The sequence below is a fragment of the Cynocephalus volans genome, chromosome 5 (genome assembly GCF_027409185.1).
Source record: "Cynocephalus volans isolate mCynVol1 chromosome 5, mCynVol1.pri, whole genome shotgun sequence".
NCBI lineage: Eukaryota > Metazoa > Chordata > Mammalia > Dermoptera > Cynocephalidae > Cynocephalus > Cynocephalus volans.
In genome coordinates, this window is record NC_084464.1 from 112,733,886 (window position 1) to 112,746,767 (window position 12,882).

At 38.3% G+C, this 12,882-nt stretch overlaps 1 protein-coding gene and 1 non-coding gene across 5 annotated transcripts in view; one reads left to right on the forward strand and one right to left on the reverse strand.

Moving 5' to 3' along the window:
* The window catches only part of CDK19 (cyclin dependent kinase 19), a 166,641-nt gene that overhangs the window by 38,204 nt on the left and 115,555 nt on the right, over positions 1-12,882 (reverse strand). For all 4 annotated transcript variants that reach the window (XM_063097211.1, XM_063097208.1, XM_063097210.1 and 1 more), the window contains 2 exons: positions 6,952-7,062; positions 4,857-4,997 (listed from right to left, as the gene is read on the reverse strand). In XM_063097211.1, coding sequence (XP_062953281.1) covers positions 4,857-4,997; positions 6,952-7,062 — 252 coding nt within the window. The remainder of the gene's footprint in view (positions 1-4,856; positions 4,998-6,951; positions 7,063-12,882) is intronic.
* Positions 33-139, forward strand: LOC134379315 (U6 spliceosomal RNA). Its single transcript, XR_010023719.1, has one exon. It is a non-coding gene; the product is annotated as a U6 spliceosomal RNA (small nuclear RNA).

Genomic DNA, 12,882 nt, shown 5'->3' on the forward strand with positions numbered 1-12,882 from the left:
CTTATAAGGTCAACAATTAAAACCTTAGTTGCGTGCTCGCTTCGGCAGCACATATACTAAAATAGGAACGATACAGAGAAGATTAGCATGGCCCCTGCGCAAGGATGACACGCAAATTCGTGAAGCGTTCCATATTTTTTTATTGGAGGGAGCTAAAAATTAATATATAAATTCACACACACACATACACACACACAAACCGGGGGGGGGGGGGAGAAGATATAACAACCACAACTACTTGAAGTTGATACGACAAGCAAACAGAAAGGACATATTGGGGGGTAGGGGGGTAGGGAGGAGGGAGGGAGGTTTTGGTGATGGGGAGCAATAATCAGCCACAATGTATATCGATAAAATAAAAATTTAAAAAAAAAAAAAAAAAAAAACCTTAGTTGCACAAAAAGCCTTCCCCAGAGAATCAGCAGCAAAGCAGTGATTTAGCTTAGCTCAGCTACAGGGCTAAAGTGCTGGTCCCCACAGGAAGATCCTCCATTTTAGAAGTAAACAAAGGACAACAAATTAATTCCAGTGCAGAGTTTAAATGGTGGGAACAGCAAATAATCCAACACAGAACTGAAAGAAAAAACAAAATACCCACAGATCAGAGATAAAGTTTGATATTAACTAGTAAAGGTCTAACACCACCAAAGAACACCTATAAAACCTAGAAGGACCAGAAGGCCCCCTGGCCTCCCAAACCAGGGAAGGGGAAGGGCCAGGGGCCTCAGCCATGCCCCCTTGACATCTGCAACCAACCCAGCAACAACCACCAAGCCACCACTGGTAGCACCCCAGGCTCCCAAGCCAGGGCAGTGGGAGGCTGATAGCCTCGGTCATGCCCCCTGACATCCACAACCAGCCCAATAACGACCACCAAGCTGCCGCAGGAAGTGCCCCAGGTCCCAAGCCAGGGAGGTAGGGGGCTGAGGGCCTCAGCCACACCTCCTCAACATCTGCAACCAGCACAGCAACGACTAATGAGCCACTGCAGGAAGTGCCCTGGGCTCCTGAGCCAGGGCAGTAGGGGCCAATGGCCTCAGCCATGCTCCCCTAACATCTGCAGCCTGCCCAGCAATGACCACCAAGCTGCTGCAGGAAGTGCCCCAGGCTCCCGAGCCAGGGCAGTGGGGGGCCGAGGGCTTCAGCGACACTACCCTGACATCCACATCAAGGCCAGCGATGACCCAGCTGCCACTGGAAGCCCCCGGTCTCCCTTGCCAGAATGGCGGGGGTGGGGCAATGGGCCTCAGTCATGCTCCCCCCACCTCTTCCCACCCTATTTCCCCTCCCCCTACTTTTCCCATTCTGCTCCACAACACATCTTTGAACAAGGCATAGAACCAGGGGAAGCCAAACCCAGCCACAACCAGGTAAAGAGCACACCAAAAACACCATTTTCGCCTGGGTAGCCCAACATAGCCACCACAATTGCCATGGCTGCTGTAAATGCTGCTATTCTCTATAGCAGCAGTCACAGCCACTGTGCAGAGGGCACACCAGACTCTCAACTGCATTGACACAAGGAGAGGCACCAGCGGAGACCAAAAAAAAAAAAAAAAAAAAGAAGAGGACCTCTCTCTGCACATAATTTACGATAATAGGGGAGATCTTGATCACACCTGTCTCAGTACTGGACAAATCATCTAGGCAATAAACCAAAAAAGGAACAGTTAATCTATCAGATGGAGAGAACAAATCTATGGTTACTGGGAGGGGGAGAGAGGAGGGAAGAGACTGGACAAGGGACATAAAGAATAAGTATGATTTGTAACAATGAATATGCTAATAAAAATAAATAAATAAATAAATAAATAAAATAAAAATAAAGTTTGCAATGAAAAAAAGAAAAAGAAAAATCATTCATTGACTAAAAGAGCAACTCTGCTCTTAAGCTCACAAAAAACAATTGTTCAAATGTCTCCATCATTCTCCTTTTAATACCCCATTCATATTTGATATACTTTATTTATTTCTGTATTTATATCAACAAAGTAATCATACAGTTTAAATTTTCCACTCCTGTAAATAGTTTAGCAAAACCATGACAATATGATCCAATGAAAAGAACTGAAGAGGCTGTCACCGACTATTGGTTCAAAGTTTCAAATCTTAGAGTTACTCACTTGAGGAGTGAAGGCATTTGGTAAATGTTTGGGTAAAAGTTTACAAAGTGCTGTACTAGGTCAGAACTACATTCAGAACACAATTCCAACACTGTGTTCATGCTATGGACAAGGTAATAATTAGTGGTGGCTTCTTTAGCTGTGGAAAAAAATTCATTCCGTTGTACAAACTTTCAGTACTTAATAAAACAAACAAAAGACCCCCCAAACTCCCTAGCCTGATATTTATCAAAGTCCAGCTCAAATGCCCCCTGCTCTCTGAAGTTTTCCCTTATTCCCCACTCAGAACCTCTTCTGACCTTGAATATCATTTAGTCTGTACCTGTCAGGTAGCCACAACAACATTCTCTCTCATCTGTCTTATAGTATAATTGCTCGTGTGTATGTCCTGTTTCTTCTCTTGGACTATAAACTCCTTGAGAAGAAGGTCTTTGATGCAGTCATTATTTGTACTGTCCCCATCCATCTGTGCTTTACACATACAAGAAAATAATAAATGTTCATTGAGGACAGTGTGTTCAAATACTTGACCCCAAAAATGCCATAATAATCAATATTCTTACTGATATTCATTCGATCACTGAGGAATTATGTCCTCAACACCTACTGTGTACAGTAGTGGTGTACAAAAAGAATCAGACATAGACCTTGCTCTCTCAAGAAGTTTACAGTCTAGGAGATGATCTCAGACATCTATATAAATTACTATAATACTAATAGATAAATGCCATAAGAGAAGTAAAGATGAAGTACAACAGAAACCAACAATGAGGAAAAATTATTTCCATGTAGAGATGGATATAAGGATAAGCTTTAACGTTTGTTCTGGGCCCTAAAATATAGGTAGTATTTGAATATGTAGAGACAGAAGTAAGGGGTTTTAAGACAGGGGAAGTAAAGTACACTGAGGCAGGAAATCTCAGGAGGATGTAGGAAACAATCAATAGTTCAATAGTGCAGTGCATGTAAAAGATAACAGGGATAGAGAAAATTTTAAAGGCAGTTGGAGCTAGATATAGTAAGACCCTGAAAGCCACATAAGGAACTAGAACTTTGGTCTATAAGTAGTAAGGAACTATTTCAAAGCTTTTGAGCAGGACCTGAGTAGTTCAGTCAGAAGATCTAAGGTGGACTGGAGGGAAAGAGATTATTGACAAGGAGACAAGTTAAGAGGCTAGTACCATAATTTGAGAAAGAGCTAATTAAAAGGCCTGAATTAGGAATGAGGCACTAGGGATGGAAATAGATGAATGGGAGAGAGCTTGGCAAGTTCTAGATGTGGAGTACAAAGAAGGGTCTGCAAAAAGGTAAAAGAAGTTCTAGCTAGGAGGAGAGTGGTGCCATAACCCAGAGAGACGACACTAAAGCAGCAGCAAGTATGGATGAAGGCAAACTGAGTTCCGGTCATACTGAATTTTAGTATCAATGGACATTCAGTGGACAATATCATGAAGAAAATGTGTTAAACTATGCTGTTTAGAAAAAAATATATTATTTTATGAAATGAGAGAAGAGCTCAAATGGATCTTCAATTAAAGATTCTGATGATTCAAACATGATCATACCCTCAAAAACATAATTCACATAGGTTACATGAAGTGTACAGCAAAGTATAATATAAAAGCCCATTTATGAAGGAGGTCTTCTCATGATCTAGAACAACCTTGTGTGCCCAAGAATCATTTTAAAACATGCTGATTCACGGTTAATAGTAAAGTGGACAGATGAAAGTCTTGAAGGACCTTAGAGTTAAAAATTCTAAGGTGAAATGCTCCTGTTGAAATGGTAAAAACGCCTTTTGTGGTCACAACCATTTGGCCCCAATTTAACTACAACGCCACAACAAGAGGTGGTCAACTCAGATGACACAGCCTGACTGAAAAGGTACCAAAAGATACTGACTAGATCTCTTTATGTCTTCATTCCTTTCTATAATAAATTCTTCTCCTCAGTTAATAAAACTGAAATCTACCTAGATTTATTCCTACCATATCTCTAGAATTCTCAAAAGCCTAAAAAATAAATGATCATGAAACTGCTTTTGGGCAGACAAAATAAAACCTCCACTAATAAACTCATGAGGATTACACCTATTCAGTACCCCATATTCTAAAAAAATGACAAAAAAGTCTCATCAACATAAGCTCATCAAAATGACAACAATCTGAAGACTAATATCTAGCACATAATTTGATAAATGTGTATTATAGGTATACTGAATAAAAAAGTAACATCAAACATTTGAACTACAGCTAATTTGTCTATTAGTATATTACATCTGTTAGATTTATTTATTGTTAATACTGATAACAACATTGTTTTTACCAGATGTAACATCATTATTTCAGTTTAGATTTTAAGGGGAAAAGAATGAGAAGTCAGTCTTAAATTATCAATGTTTTCACTAATGATGAGCAATAGTACAAACTGGACTGAAACATATTTGTCACATATGACAACCCCATTAAAATTTTACACTAATAATTTGTTAAAAATCACACTGACATTTTACAGCTATGCATAAATATAATGGAATAATACACACCAAAGGTTAATAATGGTAATCTTTTGATTATAGGCTTATGGGTGATTTTTATTTCTTCCTTTTTTGCATACATGTATTTTCAAAAATTTCTATAATTAATATTTTATTATAATTGTACCAAGAAGAAAAGATATTTCTTAAAAGAGGAGGAAAAAACATATTGATGAATTTGAAAGAAACATTCTTACCAGGTCTCTGTGAAGTACCCAATTTGCATGGAGGTAATGGATACCATCAAGAATCTGGTAAAGTAATGACTTCACCATAGATCTTGGCAACTGCATGGGCTTTTTATTTGCTTTAGATGCGCGGTGAAACTTAATAATATGCTAAAAATTAGAAAAAGAAAACATACTATAATAATATATAGTCTTTGCTAATATCTATGTCAATAAAACACAACAAGGTTGCCATAAATGTTCTATATTTTTAAATGATTTATTAAAGACCAATAATGACACACACACAAAATAATCTGAATAATAAAGTCAACCAAAACTGAATCTATTTTAGGGGTGAATGTGACCATGTTAAAGTGGGGTTATAATGACTAGATCTACTAAAAACATCAAGATTTTCATTAAATAGGACCAAAAGGCAAAAAGCGTTGTTATTTAAATGGCTACCTAAGAATAGTATTAGTTGTGTTCTCTACTGGCAGAATGAAAGATCAGAAAAAGAAAAAAATATATATATATATAAATCTTTACTATTTTATAAATAGTACTTAGTGCATTTGGGTAACATCACTGACTATGTGTATATTTGAATTATTAGGAAAGTTCCACCTTCTTTTGGCAAATAATGAATTAAGATATATTCCTAGGAGTTAACATCACTAGAAAGGAGGAAGGAAAGAAAAATGGGGAATTCAGTCCTATCAAAATAAATACATTCAAATTTTTATGTCCACGTGTTTAACTGTGGGTTGTAAAAACATTGTAATGAAAGGGAAGAAATGCTACCTGTCCCTCAAGTCCCCTACCTCTACCTCCATCTCCATCCTGCCATACCTGTCCAAAACAGGTCAAAACGGATACTGAGGGCCATCTAAAACCCTATTAAACACTGGTGAAATTGTCAACAGTGCTCCACAAACTTTATTTTTTTATTTTTAATTTTTTTGCTATTTTTGGCAGCTGGCCAGGATGGGGATCCAAACCCGTGGCAGTTGTTATAAGGTGTGTTCTAACCAACTGAGCTAACCAGCCAGCCCCTACACTAACTTTAAAATGACTAAATGGTATGTAAAATTATTAAGCTACACAGTTTTCCTATTTTTATAAACTACTCAATAACATTCACTTGATTTTAAGAAATAACAGAAAAGTAGACTTTATAGTACAGCAGCAATTTCCAATAGAAATATAATGGGAGCCACATATATAACTTTCAACTTTTTAACAGCCACATTAAATAAAAAAGAAAAAGAAACAGACAACGTTAATGTGTGCACAACATTGGACAGTACAGTTCTACAGGACCTGACTAGTCCAATGTATTATATCTTCTTTCAACATATCACTAATGTTCAAAGTGAAGTATATACATTATCCAGTAAACCTTGGTAGAAATATAGGGAATACAGAAAAATGGGGAAAATATAACTTTTATGAATATCTACGAAAAGAATTGAGAAAAACATCTGAGGTTCTTGTCAATAGCTGCTGTAATGGCATGAGCTCTAAAAGTTCCTTCAAGACCTATGAGTCTTGTAAAAGCTAATCCTAAACAGATTTATAGTTATATAGACTATTATACCGTACTGAATCAAAATTTAATTTGAAGTCCATAATTTTTACTTTTAGTAGTTTTTTGGGTAAAATCTTCAGATGCCCTGATGTCTAATTAAAATGTGTAAAATCATACTTATAATTGTATTTGGTAGAGCCGGTTTTAAATGGGAAAATGTTGCAAGAGGTTGACCTTAGAGTAACTATTCAAGTACATACCTGGTTAAATTTGAACTACTGTGCATATCACAAAAGAAAGTAATTTTCACTATAAATATTAGTAAACTGCCATTAATTACTTACATAAAACTTTAATCTCCCACTCACTAAAATTTTCTGAAGTGAAATTTCTGAATATTACAAAACTATCTTCTCAGTAAAATGTTAATTGCTTAAATTCTTTAAAATCAACATGTACACTATTATATTTATTTTGAACTATGGTTAACAGAGCAAGCTTTCTTTTCTATGCATGGGCAATATGTACTGCATACATGTATTTCCATACCTATATAAAATAATCCTAAAAACACAGTGAATTTAGACTTACCCACAAATCATGCTCTGCATAATCAAACAGCAGCCACACTTTCCTGTCACTGTGAGAAAGGAACACCTTCTGCAAAGCGATCACATTAGGATGCTTCAATTCTCGCAAAAGCTGAATGCAAGAAAAAGAGAGGGGGTCACTATTGTTAGTAAGAATGGGGAAATAATGAATTTCTTATAATTTCAAAATGAAATCTGAAAATTTAGAAAATCCAGGTAAGCAAAATGAAAGAAAAAAATACTGTCCAAAATACTACTAGTCAACATCTTCTAATCCTTTTTCTATGTGTATGTGTGTTTTTCAAATGGTATAATTTCAAATGGTAAAATGGCAAACAGAAGTAATACCATATCACCAAAAAATTAATTATATTTTGGTACATGTGTATCTTTTTTACTAGAGGAATAGCTCCTTGGGAAGCAGGAATCGTGTATTAATACTGTTTATATCTACCCTACCACAATATTAGTGCTCAATAAATTTTGACAAAAAAAGATATTTTAAGAATCCCTACACTCATCCAGGCCTAGAGTAAGTGGTTGAGGGTTTTTAGCAGAGAAGTGAGTGTAAGGGAATGACTCATACCCACTGATAAAAATTGTAGTTGAGAAGAGGTCCTGCAAATAGAAAAAAGGAATAGATCTTCACACAGTACAAGCTTCAAGCTGGACTCTGACAATAAGAAGGAAAGACAGAGAAGATCAGCAAGTGAAAACTTCACATAACAGAAAGTTGCTTGATAAAATATTTAGCAACAGCAACATTACCCACTCAAGGTAAAAGCCTTATAAATATCTCTGCCTCAGGCTGACCTAAACCAGGATTCAGATTTCATAGGTAGAGAGAAACACACTCAATTTGATAAATATTTTGAATATCACAAAAAGTGAAAGGGAAGAAAACTTCTACTGAATACTTTCTGTGGGCAAGATGATTATATACAAATGTTATTCACTCATTTAATCCTTATAACAACTCTATGATACACACAGAACCTGTGGTTCAATGTGATAAAAAATAACTTAGCCAAAATAAAACAGCTGGAAAGAGAAGGGTGTGGATTTGCCTGATTGCAAAGTCCATGCTTTTTCCACTACAGCTGAAGTCCTTATCTTCAATTCCCACAATGTAGTAGGGAAGACAGACATACAAACAGATCAATGAGGCAGAGAAAAATAAATTGCTTACCCACTCTAGTAACTTTAAATGAGCAAGGGCACCTTGAGTGCCTTTGCTGGAATCATGTAAAAATCATCTGAATTCCATCTCTGGAATTTTTATAGCCTACTTCCCAATTGCCTATTTCTTCACTATTTTCAATGACAGATTTCCAAGTTCCTCAATTCTTTCATTTTGGCTCTGTTCCTCAGCTCTTTCTGTTCATCTACACCTTGACAAACTTGCCTGAAAGTGCTGTTCAAGATATAGTTGGACATGATTCCAGAGTATGATTGCCTGGGTTCTGCCTCCAACCCATAAGCCCTGGAACACAGCTAAGAGGTAAGAGGTAGGATAGGCTGGGCTGCCCCTGGCCCATCTTCCACTTTTCACAACCTACCTCAGTATTCTATTTATATTTTCTGTTCAGTCTAAGTGGAAAAGGAAGAGTTGGAAGGGAAATACCAGGGAAGATGTAACAGTCCTACTCCCTTGGGTGGGGAGGTGGGAAGAGGAATTAGTCTGGTGCTCAGCTATCATCTGCTATCTCTGTTGCTACTGCCTAAGAAATGTTAAGCAGTCCTGCTTCTTGCTTCAGATGCAAGTGTTAGACAAAATATGCTCCTAGTTAATGATGGAATCAGAGAAAGTTGCATTTTGGAGGGACACAGAGCTATATCCTGAGAGTCTGCTGCTTTTGAACACTTTCAGCACTCTGTCAAATAACATTTTTAATGACCCCATTGTCATGGCCAGCCTTGAAGCACTGGTAAGAGGCCTCACCCCAGGCACAATGACTTGTCTATCTCTTTCCAACTCCTTGGTATTGACAAACTTAGAGAGTTTGCCTTTATTAAGTCTCTACCCAAAATATCGTCTCTTTGCAGCCTGAAGTAGATAAAAGGTAAAACTCCACTTCTACATCAAAACCAGGCTCTTGAAACACCAAACACTGGCACAACCCCTGACCCCCGGACCTCACTTGTGTTGGAGAGGGGATATCATATATAGTAGCAGTTAATCAGCACCTATAAAAAGTTATATTCTCTGTGACTACAAACTATTGATCCCTCTACAATAAATCCATTTTAAGTTCCACATTTAAAAAATTGTTTTAAATAAGTAATACATTTACATGATTCAAAAAATCAAAAGTACTTACAAGGTATATACTGAGATGTCTCACTGTAACAGCCTAACAGAAGTGACTCCATTTTGTTAAACCTTAGAATTTAAAAACTTGTTCTCTCCTGTAACCCAAACCACATAGCCTGCAGCTAATTGCCAGAACACAATGACTCTTGCTCTGACATTATACACAAATTGTAGAAAAATTATTAACCCAGATGGCCATTCTTTATTAGCTTACTAATTCTGATTTTATTTGAGAATAACAGGAACTGAACTCATGGAGAATGAAGTATGATGCTGGTCAACTCCCAGCTGGGAAGTTCCTTGATGATTATTTGAAACACTCAAGCAATTCTGCACGTCCCTGCTTGGTCACCATGAATTAGCTTTCCACCACAGACCTATACAAAACCCTTCAGCAAACCTGGGAGAGGCAGAAATGTCTATGAAACACAAGTCTACCATTTCCTCAGGCTGCCAGCTTCCTGATTAAAGGCTACCTTTCTTACAGCAACTCTTGTCTCTAGATTATTGGCTATTGAATGGCAAGCCAACAGACCTTTGGGGTCTCAGATACATCACACTACCAGTCCTCTTGCCTCCTGGCAATAACAACTTTTTTTAGTTGCTTGCTAATCCTTCCAATGTTTCTTTATGCAAACAAAAGCAAATATAAACATATTTTTATCCTCCCTTATTTACACAAATGATAGCATAATACACACACTATTCTGTGACTTACTTTTTTTTTTTACACTTAACTTATCCTGGAAATCTCTCAATATCAGTACAGTATCAATATATAGAAATCTTTCTTGTTCTTTTTTACAGGTGCATGGTATTTCTAGGTCACCTATTTTTGTTGTGGTAAAATATATACAACATAAAATTTACCATTTTAACCACTTTTAAGTGTACGGTTCAGTGGGATTAGGCACGTTCACCATGTTTTGCAACCATCACCACCATCTATTTCCAGAACATTTTCATCATTCCAAACTGAAACTCTGTACCATTAAACAATAGCTCTCTTTCCCCTGCTGCCCCTGGCAACCACTATTCTACTTTGTATCTCTATAAATTTGACTATTCTCAGTACCTCATGTGAGTGGAATCATATAGTATTTGCCTTTTTGTGTCTGGCTTCTTTCACTTAACATATTTCTTCAAGGCAGCATGTATGAGAATTTCATTTCTTTTTAAGGCTGAATAATATTCTATAGTATGTATATACCACATTGTTTATCCATTTGTCCCTCGATAGACATTTAGGTTGTTTCCACCTTTTGGTTATTAGGAATAATGCTGCTTTGAACAATGATATACATATATCTGTTTGAATATCTACTTTCAATTCTTTTGTATATATACCCTGAATTGGAATTGCTAGATCCTATGGTAACTCTATGCTGAATTTTTTGAGGAACCGCCATATATATTACCTTTTAATATGACATATATCGTTATGGAACAGACTCAACAGAGAAGCAGTTAGCACTCAGAGGGTTGGAGAGTCAGGTATTTTATTGGGACAAGATGAGCTAGCGCTCCAAGATATAAGCTCCGAATTTAGGTCTTACAGGGTTTATATAGGAGTACTCTTCTGGGTTCTTCTAAGTTTTGTTTTCCCAGCACTCATGTAGCCAGTGCAATAAGCAAGCAAGTTTATACAAGCAGGAGTGCAGCTGATTATCAGTAAAGCTGATACAATAAGCAGGTTCTGTTCTAAAGGCAAAACAAGCTATTGAAAGAATTAATTTTGAATTTTCCCAACATTTCCCCCCTTTGATGCTCTCTCTAAACATTGGAGTGAGCATCACCTTCAGAGTTTCTGTTGTTTAGGGGCATATAAGCACACTCTTGTGATGACAAGGCCATCTGTAATTTGATTGATTCTAAACGAGACAAAATGAACCTGGTAAGGCAATTTAAAATACACGAGCTAAACAAGAGAGCTAAGAATAACATAAACAGTGGACCCACTAGAGGCAAAAGCCAGGATAGCCAGCTCCAGGTGTCTGTCCATGAGAACCAAGACTTTTCTAACTCCTCCCTCCTTTTGGCCAGGTGCTCTCTTAGCTGATGAACCATGTTTCTCACTATTGCTGATTTGTTGGCATAAAAGCAGCATTCTTCATTAAGGAACAGGCAGAGCCCACCTTTGAGCACATTTTCCCAGGCCTGGAACAAGGGGCAGTATGTGTGCTGGAGCCAGTAAGCTGTGGGCAAGTACATGTAGCCATGGAAGTGGTTATCTTTAGGAGGCATGTTGCCACCAAGAGATGGTTAAAAAGCATCTTGTTGACAGGAAATAGAGGAGTATTAGCAAAAACTCTTCTTTTCTTTTTTCAAGATGACCTAGGTAAGGGGATCTTAACCCTTGACTTGGTGTTGTCTGCACCACGCTCTCCCAAGTGAGCTAACCAGCCATCCCTATATAGGGATCCAAATCTGTGGCCGTGGTGTTATCAGCACCACACTCTCCCAAGTGAGCCACAGGCCAGCCCACAAAAACTTTTCTATATTATTCCAATCCTCTGGGGTTACTGCCATCAATCCTATAGCAAAAAGCAAAAGAAGCAATGCAATGAAAACTAAAGGCAAGGGGTGATATATGCTTATCATTTCATAAAAATAAATCAGTGTCCTTGTTATGTCCCACAGCAGCAAAATCCTCAGGCTTTGGCCGTGTGTAGATCAGCCAGCCCATGGAGTGGCTGAAGCAGGGCTCGTCAATTCCTCAGGCTTCAGCTGAGTGTGGACTGGTCAGCTTCTGGTGTGATGAGCAGGGCAGTGACAATCAGCGGGGCATCTCTGGAACCAGAACTTGAGTGGGTCAGAGGGGTCAGCCTTAGACCACGAGGTGGCGTCGTCTGGGGGAGCCACCTGTTTAACCTGCCTATGATGGATCCAGGGAATTAAACCTGCAACCTTAACAGCGATACGGGTAGTTAGTACAACTATCTGTGACTTTAAGGGAGCCTTTTTCCAGTCTTTTAACCATACTGTGTCACTGGGTTGGAACTGGTATGCCCAATTTCCTAAAGGAATGAGAGCTTGTTCCAAAACTGTCCTGGTTATCTGTTGGAAGGTCCTGGCCAGTGACTGCAAGTATTGCGATATATGCATCTCCCCCAACCGGTGGGGATCCCTCTGCAGCCTAGCTATAAGCAGGGGTGGTCTCTCATATATGATTTCAAAAAGGGAATATCCTGTTGGCCCCAACATACACTGGACCTGTAACAAAGCTAAGGGAAGCATGTCCTCCCAGGGTAGCCCTGTCTCTTGGAAAAGCTTGGCTAAAGTGGTCTTTAGGGTCCGGTTCATGCATTCTACTTTCCTTGAGCTCTGTGGCTGGTATGCTGTGTGGAGCTTCCATCATATCCCCAACATTTTGGCCAGTCCTTGAATGACCTCTACAACAAATGCTGGCCCACTGTCTGGTTCTATAATCAGAGCGAGTACATATGTTGGAACAATTTCCCTTAAAAGAACATTGGTGACCTCCTGGGCTTGCTCGGAACGCATGGGCAGTGCCTCCAGCCATCCCGTGAATGAACATACCATTACTAAAAAATATTTGTAACCCTTGCAGGACTTTACTTTGGTGGAGTCCACTACCAGGTCTTCGAAGGGCAATGT